The sequence below is a fragment of the Castanea sativa genome, chromosome 11, assembly GCF_040712315.1.
Source record: "Castanea sativa cultivar Marrone di Chiusa Pesio chromosome 11, ASM4071231v1".
Classification (NCBI taxonomy): domain Eukaryota; kingdom Viridiplantae; phylum Streptophyta; class Magnoliopsida; order Fagales; family Fagaceae; genus Castanea; species Castanea sativa.
In genome coordinates, this window is record NC_134023.1 from 44,019,207 (window position 1) to 44,033,995 (window position 14,789).

The 14,789-nt window shown below is 34.4% G+C and overlaps 1 protein-coding gene across 1 annotated transcript; it reads right to left on the reverse strand.

Annotated features, from left to right (window-relative positions):
• Nucleotides 1–4,719: 4,719 nt before the first annotated feature.
• Nucleotides 4,720–12,662, reverse strand: LOC142615005 (putative phytol kinase 1, chloroplastic). The gene is made up of 6 exons (XM_075787658.1): nt 12,206–12,662; nt 5,834–5,901; nt 5,586–5,717; nt 5,375–5,490; nt 5,182–5,296; nt 4,720–5,078 (listed from the first exon to the last, which is right to left on the reverse strand). Exons 1-6 carry the CDS (start codon nt 12,512–12,514, stop codon nt 4,892–4,894), a joined length of 927 nt encoding a protein of 308 aa, XP_075643773.1. The 5' UTR covers nt 12,515–12,662; the 3' UTR covers nt 4,720–4,891.
• Nucleotides 12,663–14,789: the final 2,127 nt, after the last annotated feature.

Consider the following 14,789-nt stretch of genomic DNA (forward strand, 5'->3'; position numbering starts at 1 on the left):
CGTAGGTTTGGGTTCAAAGCTTTGACAAAGCCCAGTTAACACAGAAATAATTGGGCTAATTTAAACAAACATCGGGTGAGACTTGTAGTTTCTTGTGACAGGTCAGAATAGCCCAAATTAAATGCCATGGCATGTCCTTTCAATCTCAAAATCTCATTCCTCAAAAAAAGGTTTTGAACTTATGATCCATCATCTAAGGTTTGAAGTTTGAACCATTATAGATGGACTAGAGATTTACGACAAGTTTGTTCCACATGCCTCTAGCAAAATGGCAATGATATTTATGGTTCAGTGTAACATGTATTTTGTCAAGAACTTTGGGTGCAATCACATTGTTGTCACATTTTTAATTCATTATAATAGATAGACTAAAATACTAGTATTTACATCCTCTAATTAAATTTGATGTTACTTCTAAATCCGTCCCTTTAACTTTAAAAACCTAACAATTACATTTTCCACTATGACAACAATATCAATGTAGCCTTTCTGTTAACATCCGTTAGAATATGACAGTTAAGTGTTAACGCACACAAAAATGACATTTGTTAAATTATCAATTGTCCCAAAAGGTTAAACTATTAAGAAATGGTGAATATAATCACTTAACCATAAGTCTAACACTCCCCTTCACTTGTGGGCTTAAACTTTCCCTTTATAAGTGAGGGCCCAATAAGTGAGAAATTAATATTTTAAATGGGAGGTAGAGTAAAACCAGGAATCGAACTCAGGATCTCCTGCTCTAATACCATGTTAAATTACCGATTGTCCCAAAAGCTTAAACTATTAGGAAATTATGAATTTAATCACTTAATCATAAGTCTAACAACATTTTCAATTAAAAAAAAAAAAAAAACGTCAATTTTAGGCAGATTGATTAAGAGCGAAAATGTGACAAACCATGATTGATGGAGCACTTAAACATTAACTAATAATCAAGGGTATAAGTTGCAAATTTTGAAGACCATGATGGATGAAGCACTTTGACATTGCAAGTATTGAAAAACAAGGGACCTATTAAAAAGTAACCTTAAACTATTTTGCTTTCGGTACTTATTTCATATTCATATTACCTATAAAAGATAGAGACTGCCTAGAAAACATGACAGTCTAATAAGCAAAAGAGTTAGCCCAGTGGACATTTTGCTTGTATGAGCTGAAGCAATAAGTAATGTATGGTCCTTCTCCAAGATGGCAATTCTTCCATTGCAATGTATGCATATTATACTTGGCCAATAATTGTGTTGAATTTCATATTACAATGACCATCAAGAGAATTGACAAATCAAAAAGTCTTGGTCCTTGGAACATAGCTTCGAGAGGTACAGTTTTTTCAATCATTGTGTTTGTTAGAAAATCCCTATCGTTTGTAGGAATGTGAATTGGGCTACCCATAACTTGGGCAGTGGACCTCCTGTCATAATAGAGATTGGGTATATTCTCTTGGACCTGCCTCTTCGTCTTTTATTTTTTTTTAACGGCTGAGATGATTTTGGCCCAAGTCATGTATGTTATATGGGTTGGCTTATTCCCTTCTTTGATTAATGAATTTTGACTTACAAAAACAAAAAAAAAACTAAATGAGAGAGAGACAAAGGGTGAGTTTATTATTGGCCTATGATAAGACTAATACATTTTGTAATAGACTTGTTAACTGCTGATCTAAGTTCTAATTCCTTCCTACCAAAAAAGAAAAAAAGAAAAAAGACTAAGGGTGAATTTGGCATTAGCTTTAAGCTTTAGCTTTTAACTTTTATGTACAACTTTAGTTTTTCCTACTTTTTCAAGGTATAAGTATATTTTAACATACTTTCAATAAAAAGTTTTCAACAAAAAACTAGATAAGCTGTTCCCAAACGGATCCTAAATTACACCAATCTCTCTTAAGATTTATTGAAAGACACTCTCTCATTTAAGGTTTTTATAAATGAAACAAATAAATCTATATCCTTTCATGCATTAACTTAGCTAACCAAATATTACATTTTTTAATAAAAAAAATATTCTTACTTATTTTTACAAACTTCAAGGAGAAAGTGTCATTTTGTCCATATTTGCTAGATAGGATTTTTTTTTTTTTTTTTTTTTTTTTTAAGTTGTAAAATATTATGTTATGAAAATTTGGCATAGACTTATCAGTTGTAATTATAGAAACCTCAAGGAGAGGAAGTTAATTATATAAACGTTTAGGAGGGGGTGCCATTTTGATATATCTCAAGAGAGGTTGGGCTCACTATGTATGAGGTATTTTGGGCTTCTACTTAATATGTGTAACTTTAGGGAAAATTGTCTTATAAAGTGCCTTTATATAGTCATTTTATCACAACACATGAGCCTCACATATTGTGAGTCGCTCTATATTCTATAAGATACTACTCTGAAATCTAAAGGGCGAAGATACAAGGTCTTAATTGCGTTTGATCTCTAGATCAAATATTTAGGGTCTGTTTGGATAGAACTTATTGCTGAAAACTGAAAACTGAAAACACTGTAGCAAAATAATTTTAAAATGTGTGAATAGTACCGCGGGACCTATTTTTAATGAAAAAGTTGCTGAAAAGTGAAATTTGTGGGTCCGTAAACAGTGCACGAATGCACTGTTCACAGAAGACTGGGTCAACAACTGCGGCTGGAAAAAAAAAAAAAAAAAAAAAAAAAAAAAAAAAAAAAAACTTAAAACGCAGACGCAGCATTTTTCAGTGGAATCCAAATGCCCTCTTAGTTATCATGATATCTTGGCAAAACTAGAAACAATATTTTTATTCTAAATACGTAAGCATAGCAAAATTTGCTTTACTCGACAGCAAATCAAGACCTAACATGGGTTGAACGCATGACATTTAGACTACGTATCAAATGTTACAAACCATATAACTCCATCAATATAATGCATGTATGAAAATGGACCAAAAGAAAATAGGGTGTCCTTAAGACATTTGTTTATTTGTCTATATTTTATTATATTTTTTGTATTTTCTTAGGATTTTTATTAATGAACCATTTTAAGAAAGTTTTAGTACCATGTTCATGAGAAATATTGTAAAAAAAAAATCAGTTTTTTTTTTCTTACTATGAAATTTTCTAAAAATATTTCCAAAACCAATACCTTTAATGTATTTAATGTATTCGTTAACTTTTCCCCAAAAAGTAATAAGCACTACAACCTTAAAAGGAGGTGAACATGAAGTAAAAATGTATATACCTTTTGAGTATAACCCATTTATCCACTAAAAGAAAGAAAGAAATTTGACTTAAACATCGAACTGCTGGTGGCCAAAGACCTTACCAATTTTTTAGACTTTCTTCCTTTATTTCTTGCATTAGACTAATTTGGTCTCGATTTCAAGACCTAAATTCTTGTGGTATAAAAACTGAGCTTTTCCATCTTTTCATGAAGGCATTATGAGATGGTCTGAAAAAAAGAGTTGATGTTGCTAAACCTAATCTTTATGGGGTTGAACAGGAACTCAATACTGGCTTTGGCTATTTTGAGAATGAATTAAGCTATAACAAACCAATAGGGCTTAAACTGACTGAAGTTCCATTGGAGTCCGGCCTGGCTTTCAGTCAGTTTTGCACAAGCTTAGGTTTGGGCTCTAAACTTTGACAAAGATCAGTTAACACAGAAGTAATTGGATTATTTAAACAAACATCGGGTGAAGTTTGTAGTTTCTTATGACAGGCCAGAATAGCCCAAATTAAATGCCATGGCATGTCCTCTCAATCTCAAAATCTCCTCCCTTTAAAAAAGGTTTTGAACTTATGATCAATTATCTTAGGTTTGAACTTTGAACCATTATAAATGGGCCAGAGATTTATGGGATTAAAGGCTTCGATAAGCTTGTTCCACATGCCTCTAGCAAACTAGCAATGATATATATGGCTCAGTATAGCATGTTTTTGTCAATAACTTTGGGTGCAATCACATTGTGCTTATTACATTATTAATTCATTATAATAAATAGACTAAGCTACTATTTACATCCTCTAAATTTGATGTTACTTCTAAATCAGTCCCTGAACTTTCAAAACCTTACAATTTACATCTTCTGGAAGATGACAACAATATCAGTGTAGTCCTTCTATTAACATCCGTTAGAATATTACGTGTTAACGCATACATATATGAAATTTTGGATAGAAAAAAAAAAAAAAAAAACGTCAATTTTAGGCAGATTAATTAAGAGTGAAAATGTGACAAACCATGATGGATGGAGCACTTTCACATCGATATTGCAAGTACTGAAAAACAAGGGACCGATTTAAAAGTAACCTTAAACTATTTTGCTTTTGGTTCTTATTTCATCTTTTCTCGCTATGTAAGAGACAGAAACATTACAGTCTAATAAGTAAAATAGTTAGCCCAGTGGACATCTTGCTTGTCTACTATCAAATTATGGGGGGAAAATGGTCTGGAATACCCCATTTGTATGAGCTGAAGCAATAAGAAACAGGAGTATTCAAGAACACTAAAAAGAAAAGGTACAAATCAAACAGTCATATAGATAAGCTGTACATGAAAATACAAAATTAAAAGGGTTATAAACAAACAGATGAACTCCACATGGTCAAGTCCAAATAGTTTGGAATAAGACTATTTTGATGAATCATTCTGAAGCAAGGGTCCTTAAAATCTGAAATAAAGCCATAGGATTCATATTGAAACTCAAGACAGTGAAGTAATAAACTATGTGATCACTGGTTCATTGGGCTCAAGAATAAAAGAGAAGCTTTGTATTTGTTTAATTAATTTCATTATATTAACACGTGTTTCACAGAGGCAATGATTTAAAGGGCATTTAAGGATACCCGCAATAGACAAAAAATGAAAAACTAAACATATCAATAATGGGACTAATGGAAGGGGAAGAGAAAAAAAGGATGCAACAAGCTAATAACCAAACATTGAAAATGCCACTGCCATGCTTACTAAAGGAACAGATATGTTGTCATCTATTACCTCCGTTGTTGGAAGAGACTCCACCGCAGTTGCCACCAAAGAAACTAGAGCGACCTTTTGCACTGTTTGGACCCAATCCAAATGTAAATATCCCAGAACTGAATAGTATTGCAGCATCCTACATTATAAAGATAATTTTCATGTCAGTGCCAAAATCCATACAAAACAATTTAAATTTTGATAACCTATTTGGTCGACCACAATGATGGTTTCAAACTCACCCAATGGAAATCAGGAATCCAAAAATAAACATGGATATGCTACCCGCCCAACTTTTCTGCTGATTATAAGGAATCTTCAAGAACCCAAATCTTCTACCTATGATATCTGCGATACCTGTAAGCCACCAAGTTGAAAATTAGTAACTGGAAGGAGTCGGGGGCAGCTGAATTTGGATGATGGAAGAAGTATTACCATCACCACCACACATCATTGCCAGCGAGATCACTCCAACCGGAGACTCACGCCAAAAGATAAGAGCACATAAAATCAATATCAGAACATAATACAAAGGACCTCTAAGCAACTCCCTGCAAAAATATTGATATTGAAGCAAAATTACTTATCTCTATTATCACAAAGAGATGAATCGAAATAGCTTTGTAATGATGACTGAAAAAATTACTCTGGTTTTCCTTCTCGAGTAACAGATTTTATGAGCCCTTCATCAGAAGCCAATGAGAGGCCGTGGATGACAAGCCTCAGACAGTTCACAAGAGGAACTAAACAAGCAAAGTACCGAGCCTCTGTTGTGGTGCTATTCTAGGATTAAAATGACCAGCTGAAGTGGTTAAGGAAAACGGCAGTTCAAACCACTAGTATTTTTTTAAGAATAAAACCAGTTAGGATTTCATATACAGAGGGAAGAAATACCTGAAAATTGGCCAAGAAACCATGAAAAACAGCCCAGACAATATATGAACCAGCTTTCTGCTTAAGCTCTGCTCCAATCAGTAGAGATTTGAAAATTTGTCAAAAAGAAAGCAAAGTTATGACAAAGAGAGAATATGTATACACTCTTAAAAGCACAGTGCAATGCTTGCTTTCTGCTTGATTAAGGTTTATTTGCCAATAGAAATACACAAAAACCTATTATATATCTTCTCTGCTAAATAAATGGCACCACTTTTAACAAGTAATGAATACAGTTTCACCCCAAAGCTTCTTTTTCCAAATTTCACTAACGTAGGCTACCACTACCAATTCCTTGATGCCCCTGAACCTTTTCAGTTTATTGATCTGCACAACATATACCTTTTAACTGCTACAAGGAAATCACCTTACCACAATGACTCTTCCATAATATATGCATTTGGAAGGCACTCTATGCTTGGAGTCCAACACTAACTGGACACCAGTTAATAAATCCAACTAAGATACTTCATGTTACAATAGTTGTTGCAAAGTCCTTCAAACTAACTTTAAAACAAGAATGCACAAAACATGGATTCTTGGTTTCCTTAGCAAAAAATAGATACATATCTTCCTTAGTTTGGCTAGATGTAAGTATTTTGGCTCTAAAACCTAAACTTTGATGGATTCAAAAAATTACAACTTGCAAGGTCAGTGTTTTTGTATTTCTAACATTATAAGGATCTGATAGGCAAGCCCGACATGGCAACATATGTAAGTGAGCAACCCTATCTCAATTTTTTCTCTCTTTTAAAAGTTCAGCAATGGAAAAATAATGGAGCTTTTGTGTAAATTTAAGGCTTTCAAGAAAACCCTGATGTAAATTATATCCTACAAATTGGCGGACCAAGACACAGATGTCATTTAGTAACATAGCAACACGTGGAGTTGACAAATTAGAACTTAAAAGCTTAACCTGATGGGACATGGTGAAATCAATCACTTAATCAATAATCGTACTCCCCCTTTGTAAGTGGGCTCAAAATGTGAGCTTTTTAACTTTAAACAAAAGGTACAAAGTGGAGAAATTATTCAAACTCAAGACTATCCTATAAGCCTAAGCTGAATCACTTAATCAGTATCGAATAATAATGTTAAATAAGATAACTCCAAAAGAACAATAGAGAGTAAATACGAGTGTGAAATCAATTCGTCATTGCGCCTCATGACACAAATATTAAGCCAAGTGCATAAGTCTTTGTTTGTGCATGTAAAATAGCCAATTCTCCTAATATTAGAGATGAGATCATGATTTCACTTCAAAAGAGGCGAAATTCAAAATCAATTAATATGTGGATCGGCTATGAAATCAATAGATACAACAACAATAACTAAGCCTTAGTATCAAAATTTTTGAATCAGCTATGAATCTTTAACAGATTAATTAGGATGTTATTTTCCACCATTCTATGTTATCCAAAGTCATACTCACTATTACTTTTATAATTAACATGTCTTTTTTTATGCTATTTCTACCATTATTGTTATTGAATGTTATAAGATATCAATTAATTTTGAATTGTGCCTCCTCCAACTCCAAGGCTTGGTTGTTATCGATTTTATATATATATATATATATATATATATATATATATATATATATATATGTATGTATATTTATAGGTAATTAGAAAAATAATATTAATGATAAAACAAAAAGAGAAAAGTACAAGATATTCATGATGATGAACAACAAGAAGAAAAAAAAAGAGCACACAGCACAACACAAAGAGGGAGATCAGGAAACTAAGCTAAGGGAAGACATAAACTTAGAGAGAGAAGAACAATCAGTAAAACCCCAACAACGAGACCACTCCAAAAGACTGCGATGACTTAAAACTTTTAACTCATCTAACGTCTTCTCCTTGTCCTCAAAATATCGACGGTTTCGTTCCAACCACATAGTCCACATTAAACACCCTGGAACCAAATTCCAAATGTTCGAGTTATGCTTCCCAAGCCACTGATGCCAACAAGATAACAAACCTGCCACCGAACCTGGCATAACCCAATGAATACCAAAAGCCTAAAGCATAAGAGACCATAGGGAATGAGTGACAAAACAATGAAGAAGAGTGGTCTATCGACTCCCCATCATGGCAACACATAACACACCAATTAGCCAATGGACGACCTTTAAACATAAGATTATCCAAAGTGAGGATCCGATCATGAGCAGCTGTCCACAGAAAGACCGCCACTCGTTTAGGAATCTTTGGTTTCCAAATCCCCTTCTAAGGAAACAAAGAATTCGAAGCACCCCGAATCACCTGATAGGAAGACTGGGTGTCAAAATTACCATCACCTTTTAGCCGCCAGCAAAGAGTATCTCTCCTCTCACCCCAAGGAATACAGGTTTGGATAAGCTGGAGCAGAGAATAAGATGCAGCCAACTCCCAATCTTCAAAAGCTCTATAAAACCTCAAATTCCACACTCTAGCAGTGCCCCCTTCTGGAATCCACAAGACCTCAGAGATGTAAGCATCCTTGATCGCTGAGCACACATAGAGCTCAGGATAGAGATCTTTTAGAGAAATATCACAAATCCACCTATCATGCCAAAAATGAATACGAGTGCCTTCCCCCACTACAAAAGATAGATGCTTAGAAAAGCTCTCCCACCCTTCATGAATGCTTCTCCATAGGTCACACCCATGAGTCCTCTTGCAGACTTTAGTGCATCACCCCCCTTGAACCTCGCCATATTTAGAAGAGATAACTCTCCGCCAGAGATAAGTAACTTCATGACCAAATCTCCACAACCATTTCCCTAATAGAGCTTGATTAAAAGCAACCACACTTCTTATCCCCAATCCACCCATCTCAATGGGTGAGCATACCCTTTCTCAAGCCACCAAAAGGTACTTGAAACTCCCCTCAAAAGACCCCCACAGAAAATTCCTCTGAATACTTTCCAATCTAGCAGCCACAGCCTTAGGAATAGTAAAGAGAGATAAAAAGTATGTTGGGAGACTAGAGAGGGTACTCTTAATTAGCATGAGTCTACCACCCTTAGATAGATAGAGACGCTTCCACCCAAATAATTTCTTCTTCATTTTCTCCAAAATAGGATTCTAGATTGAAGCTGTCTTAAAAGAAGTTTTAACGGCATCCCCAAATATTTCATAGGCAACCTGCCCACTCTACATTGCAGGATATTAGCCAATGCATCTAGATTATTCACCTCCCCAACAGGGACAATTTCACTTTTCCCAACATCGACCTTCAAGCCAGTAAAAGCCTGGAAACAAGACAACACCAACCTAATGGACATCAACTGTTCCCTAGAGGCATCACAAAATAAGATAGTATCATCAACAAATAGCAAATGGGAGATACGCACACCAACAGTGTTCACAGCTCCCACATGAAAACCCTGAATAAGATTACACTCCTCAGTCTTCTTCAAGAGCCTACTTAAGACCTCCATTATCAAAAGAAACAAAAGCGGGGATAGGGGATCCCCTTGTCTCAACCCCCACGAGAGCTTCCAAAAAAATCTTCAGGGGATCCATTAACCAAGACTGAAAAACGGACCAATGTAACACAAGTCTTAATCCACCCCCTCCATTTCAGCCTAAAACTCATACGACCCAGCAAATAAAACAAGGCCTCCCAGTTCACATGATCATAAGCTTTTTCAATATCAAGCTTGCAAACCACACCCGGTATTCTACTCTTCAACCTGTTGTCCAGGCACTCATTTGCAATAAGCACTGAATCCAGAATTTGCCTTCCGCCAACAAACGAATTTTGAAACTCAGAGATAAGGTTATCCAAAACCACCGTTATAAACATATCGATTCAAAATCAATCAATAGATATGTTATAACTTAAAGCATAATTTCATAAATATTAGATAAATGTAAGTTTCCTTCATGGTTTTATGCTAAAGTCATGTGATCCAGCAGAATGCGAATTTGCTTCCTTCTCATATAATTTCAATCCTCACAATATATAACAACCCAAGGAAAATAGGGGGAAAATATTCCAATCGACACTAGGGGTGTACAAAAAAGTCACTCTAACAGCACGACAACACTTTACTCATGAATAAGTTCGAGTTTTTTCGACAAGAAGGTAAACAAAGTTTGAATATGTAATCTAACTTACTAATAAACTCAAGCTTAACTCATTTTCAAAGGAGGCAAGAGAATGCACAAAGGTTACGTAGTTCGGCCTAATGGCCTACGTCCACAAAAGAAGCCCTTGACAACTACATCTTCACTATAATCTCAATTCTATAATTACAATGGACTTTAAGCCAGAACTATATAGGGATTATGAGCTTGGGTTAGATATATATGGGCTTACAATATAATTGGGCCTCTTGGGCCTACACATAAACCTAATACCTCTAACAAAAATATTATTCAATGCATCACTTTAAACTTTTAATGAGCCAGACTCATTTACAGCCCTACTATTGTGTTGATCGTTTCTTCTTAAATAAAATAAAAAAACTCTTTCTCCATTTCTCTTAAGGGTCTGTTCCTCTATTTCTCTTAAGGGTCCGTTTGGTTGGAGGAGTGGAAAAGTGAGAAGATAGAAAATAGTAAGAGGATGGAAAAGTTGGAAAATAGAAAATATTTTAATTTCCCTCATTTTTGTTTGGTTGAGAGTGAAAAAGTGGAGGGATGAAAAAAGTGAATTTGTATAAATTTACTCATATACCATTATTAAAAAATGATGTCCAATTAAAAAAAAAAAAGTGACAAACAACCAAAAAAAAAAAAAGCAATCACCTAAATTTATTATAAAAAAAAAATCATGTCTAGAAAAAATAATCACATACTAACAAAAAAAAAAAAAAAACACAAAAGAAAGCAAAAAAGAAGAAGAAAAAGAGCAGCATACACTAGACGAAGCCTGCCCACTAAATCAAAAGGAAAAACGAAAAAACAAAAAGAGGTACTGTCCAGGAAAAAAGAAAAAAAAAAAGAAGAAGAAGAAGAAAAAGAGGCAACATCCAGGAGGAAGGGAAAAAAAGAATAAAAAAAGTGAAGAGAAGCAACATACGGATAAAATTCATGTGCTAGTGCGCATGGATATTTTAGCCCATTAAGTAGCTCCATTTTCACTCTTTAGTTTTCTTCACATTTTGAGGTGAAAACTATTTGGCGGGCCTGGGGAGAAAACACCTGAGCCCTACTATTTATTTTCTTTCCTTCCCACCCAACCAAACACACTCCAAAAAAGTTCTTATTCTTATTATCTTTTCAAAGTTTTTCATCCGTCCTATTTCACCTCCAAACAAACACACCCTAAATCTTAACAACCACAATAGTTTTTTTATTATTTTTTATTTGATAATCTCCACCAATATGTTCTATTCTCTTTTCCATTTTGCTTTTTTTGGGTAAATATATTTTCAAATAAATTAGCAGTGTGCACTTGCGAAGCCTTTGCCACGTGCTAACGTCCTTTCCAAATTGAGCCAATGGTTTTTGTTTGCTAAATTAGTTAATGAATATTCTAAGGATTTTGATTCATAAAAACTTTTTATCGAAAAATAAAAAAATAACTAACTTTTTTTTACAACTTTTTATATTTTTAAATAGTGTTAAAATAGTGTTGAAATAAAGCCTGGACCTGTTAATATATATATATATATACACACACACAAGAAAAATAAGAAGATACAGCAACAAGCCAGCAAGAGATGAAGTTACCGATGGTGAGGGATTGAGATCCGGTCCATGCAATTACACGATTTCCTTCACAATTTTTTTTACATTTTTAACTTTTTTAACTTTAACTTTTTTCTCCCACTCAAAAAAAAAAAAAAAACTTTAACTTTTTTCTTATTTTTAATATTTTTTATTTTGTTGAGATTGAAAAATTGTTTTTTCTGACTTTCAACCTCAGCCAGATATTGCATCAGCCATATTGTACCTGATCTCTTTTTTTTGTTGTTGAGAAAGTGATCTCAATCCATTGGGTGATCGTTTTCTTTCCGTTTCCAGGTCTATTTCAAGGGTCCACTACATATACAAATTTCACAAGACTGTTTACAAGTAAATCGGTTTAGCTAAATCAGATACTCCTAGAATGAAACAAATTACCAAACATACATACTTGCATGTAGTTTCCAATTATAAACGTAGTTTACAACATTTTTACAATAAAAATTATTTAAATTAAAAACAAAAACAACTAATCACTTATAATTAATTAAAGAAATAGTGTGACGTAATATGTAGCACTTCATTTTTTTTTGTTTATAGCATAAAAGACAAAAGATACTACCTTCACGATATTTTAACAACTAATTTCCTATCATTTGATGCTAAATACAGTAGAGAGAGAGAAAGAGAAAGAAAAAAAAAACACCTGTTCGATGAGGTTTCGCCGGGTGAGGAAGTCGAAGGCGGAGACGAGTGCGTAGGCGCCGGCGAGTATGGCGGCGGCTGCTCCAGCGTCGCGCAAGATGGAATATGCTGTGGAGGCGGTGGAGGCGGCGCGTGGGGTGCACGGGGAAGAGTACGGCGCACGACGGAGGATATGGAGAGGTGGGGTTGGAAGAGGAGGCGGTTTGGGAGTGAGTGAAGCAGAGGAGACAGGGAGGTTTGTGGGGCGGCGTAAGAGATTGAAATTTAATCGGAAAGAGAGAGAGGGTCTGGTGGAAACTAAGAGACTCATGATTTAGAGAGAGAGAGAGTGAAAATTCAATGGAGTTGAAAGTGAGTGAGGTTGTTTGATAAAACTGTGAGCTGTTTTTGTTGGTGTTGGGTACCGATGGTCATTACTCTCAGATGCTCTGTTTGTCAGATTGAACAGACATCGAAGTGAGTGAATTATATCACTCACAAGTCTTATATCTTGGGTAAATTATATCAATGTTCTTTAGGCTTAAAAAATGAGTAAAGGTTTAATACTGATTACTTTTTTCCTATTAATAATCGTTCACTATATTAATGATTTGTAAAAGAATTTATAAAATAGTTTAATACTCATATATTTTCTTTTACAAATTACCCTCTTTTTTCACTCCTTCCAAATTAAAGTACTAAATAATTTAGATTCCAATATATATATATATGCTTGTGTCTCAAGTTTTGTTTTTGTTTGGTTAGGAGAGTAGGAAATGTTGAGGGGTGAAAATATAGAGGAACAAAAGTGGATTTAGATTTCTCTCATATATATGTTTGGTGAATAGGATGAAAATGTTGAGAAATAGATTTTTTTTTTTTTAGAAGAAAAATGAAAAGATAAAAAATTTAATTCTTATAAATTTACTTTCATACTCTTTTTTGATAAAAAAAAAATTAACAATAAGTTTGAAAAAAAAAAAAAACCTGAAATTTGGAAATGTGGAGGGAAGAAAGGGGTACATGAATAATTTACCATCCAAACCCTTCTCCACCCCCTAATTTCTCCCCAGTTTAAAGGGACATGATTTTGGTGGGTCTGAGGATAAAATACTCGAACTAACCATTTTTCTCTCTTATTTTCCTCTCTTAACCAAACATTTCCCCTACCACTTCCCCATTTTTTATCCCTCAATTTTTACTCCAATCAAATGCATTGTAAGGGTGAGAGTGTCATTCATCAACAAATCTTAAGAAAAAGAGGATGCCATGTTGTTCATAGTATGGATAAGAATCTTTAATGAGACGTTATATACTTAATTGTCACATTTATACAAACCTCAAGGAATGAGTATCATTTTATAAATCGTCTGGAGGAGTTTAAGTTTATAAAACCTCAAAGGAGAGTGGTGTAATTTATCCTTAAAATTAATATGAGATTGATATTTAGAGCATTCACATAAGTTTATCTATTATTTGATGTGTTATAGTGCTTGTAAACTAATTTTTCTTTTTCCTATTTTTACTACCATTTTGGGACCAAATTACTTGTAATGTCTTAATCAATGATCCCAATAATATGACTTAGAGCATTTGCAGCAATGGAGCTAAATAGCTATATAGTTTAGTTTAAGTTTTGTATATATATAATTTGGAGTTAAAATAAAATATTATTGTTACGCTATCATGATGATTGAAAAATTGTATTAGTAAAAAAAAAAAAATGTATAAGTATAATTTGGGCGGTGGTGGAAGAGTCGGCAACGGTGGCAGCCGCGGTGGTGGAAGAATCGGTGGTGGTGGTAGTGGTGGCGGTGGCTGCAGCGGTAGTAGTGGTGGTAGCGATTGCGGTGGCGGTGGTGGAAGAGTTAGTGGCAGTGGCAGTTGCGATGGTGGAAGAATCGGCGGTGGCGGCGGTGACGGTGGTGGCAGCGGTAGTGGTGGCGGTAGTGATTGCGGTGGCAGTGGAAGAGTCGATGGTAGCGGTTGCGGGTAGTTGTGATGGTTGTTTATTGTAATGGATATATTATTTTATTGTAGTGGATATATTATTTTATTATGATGTTTATATTATTTTATTGTGTTGAAAGCTAAAATAGATCCACTGCTGCAGCATGTTTTGTAAAGTGAATAGGTAAAATAGATAAAGTAACTTTTTGTGGAGCTAAAAAGCTAAATTTTTAGCTCCACTGCTGTGGATGCTCTTAGGTGGCCTAATTAGAAGTCGCCACTTCAATTGAAAATATAACTAAGATCCACCTTAACCAAATAACCCAAACTCTCTCTCTCTCTCTCTCTCTCGCTTTCAACTTGACTTAATCTTTAGTCCTTCCGCGAAGCCCATGTCACTAGTTTGGATCGAAAGTGAAGTGGACCATTTTCTTCTAGATTTACAACTCTTCTCGGTTTATTTCACTGTAAAATATTTCATAGAAGATATTTTCAGCATTTTATTGTTTTTGTTTGTGTAAAATTTGGTTAAACTTAAAATTTTTTTACAAAAAAACAAATAGTGGCTCTCTCCCTCCATTTGGTGGTTGGATCACCAATCCGGTGGCTAGTGTTGATGGTTCGGTCTGGTAATTATTGCTAATTATACAATTACC

Bases quoted from the DNA above. Each gene is read 5' to 3' on its own strand.
- LOC142615005 (XM_075787658.1), bottom strand. From the start codon at position 12,514: ATGAGTCTCTTAGTTTCCACCAGACCCTCTCTCTCTTTCCGATTAAAT. The intron at 5,718-5,833 runs GTATTTCTTCCC...ATCCTAGAATAG, and splicing joins GTTTCTTGGCCAATTTTCAG to CACCACAACAGAGGCTCGGT. The intron at 5,297-5,374 runs GTAATACTTCTT...GGTGGCTTACAG, and splicing joins AATGATGTGTGGTGGTGATG to GTATCGCAGATATCATAGGT.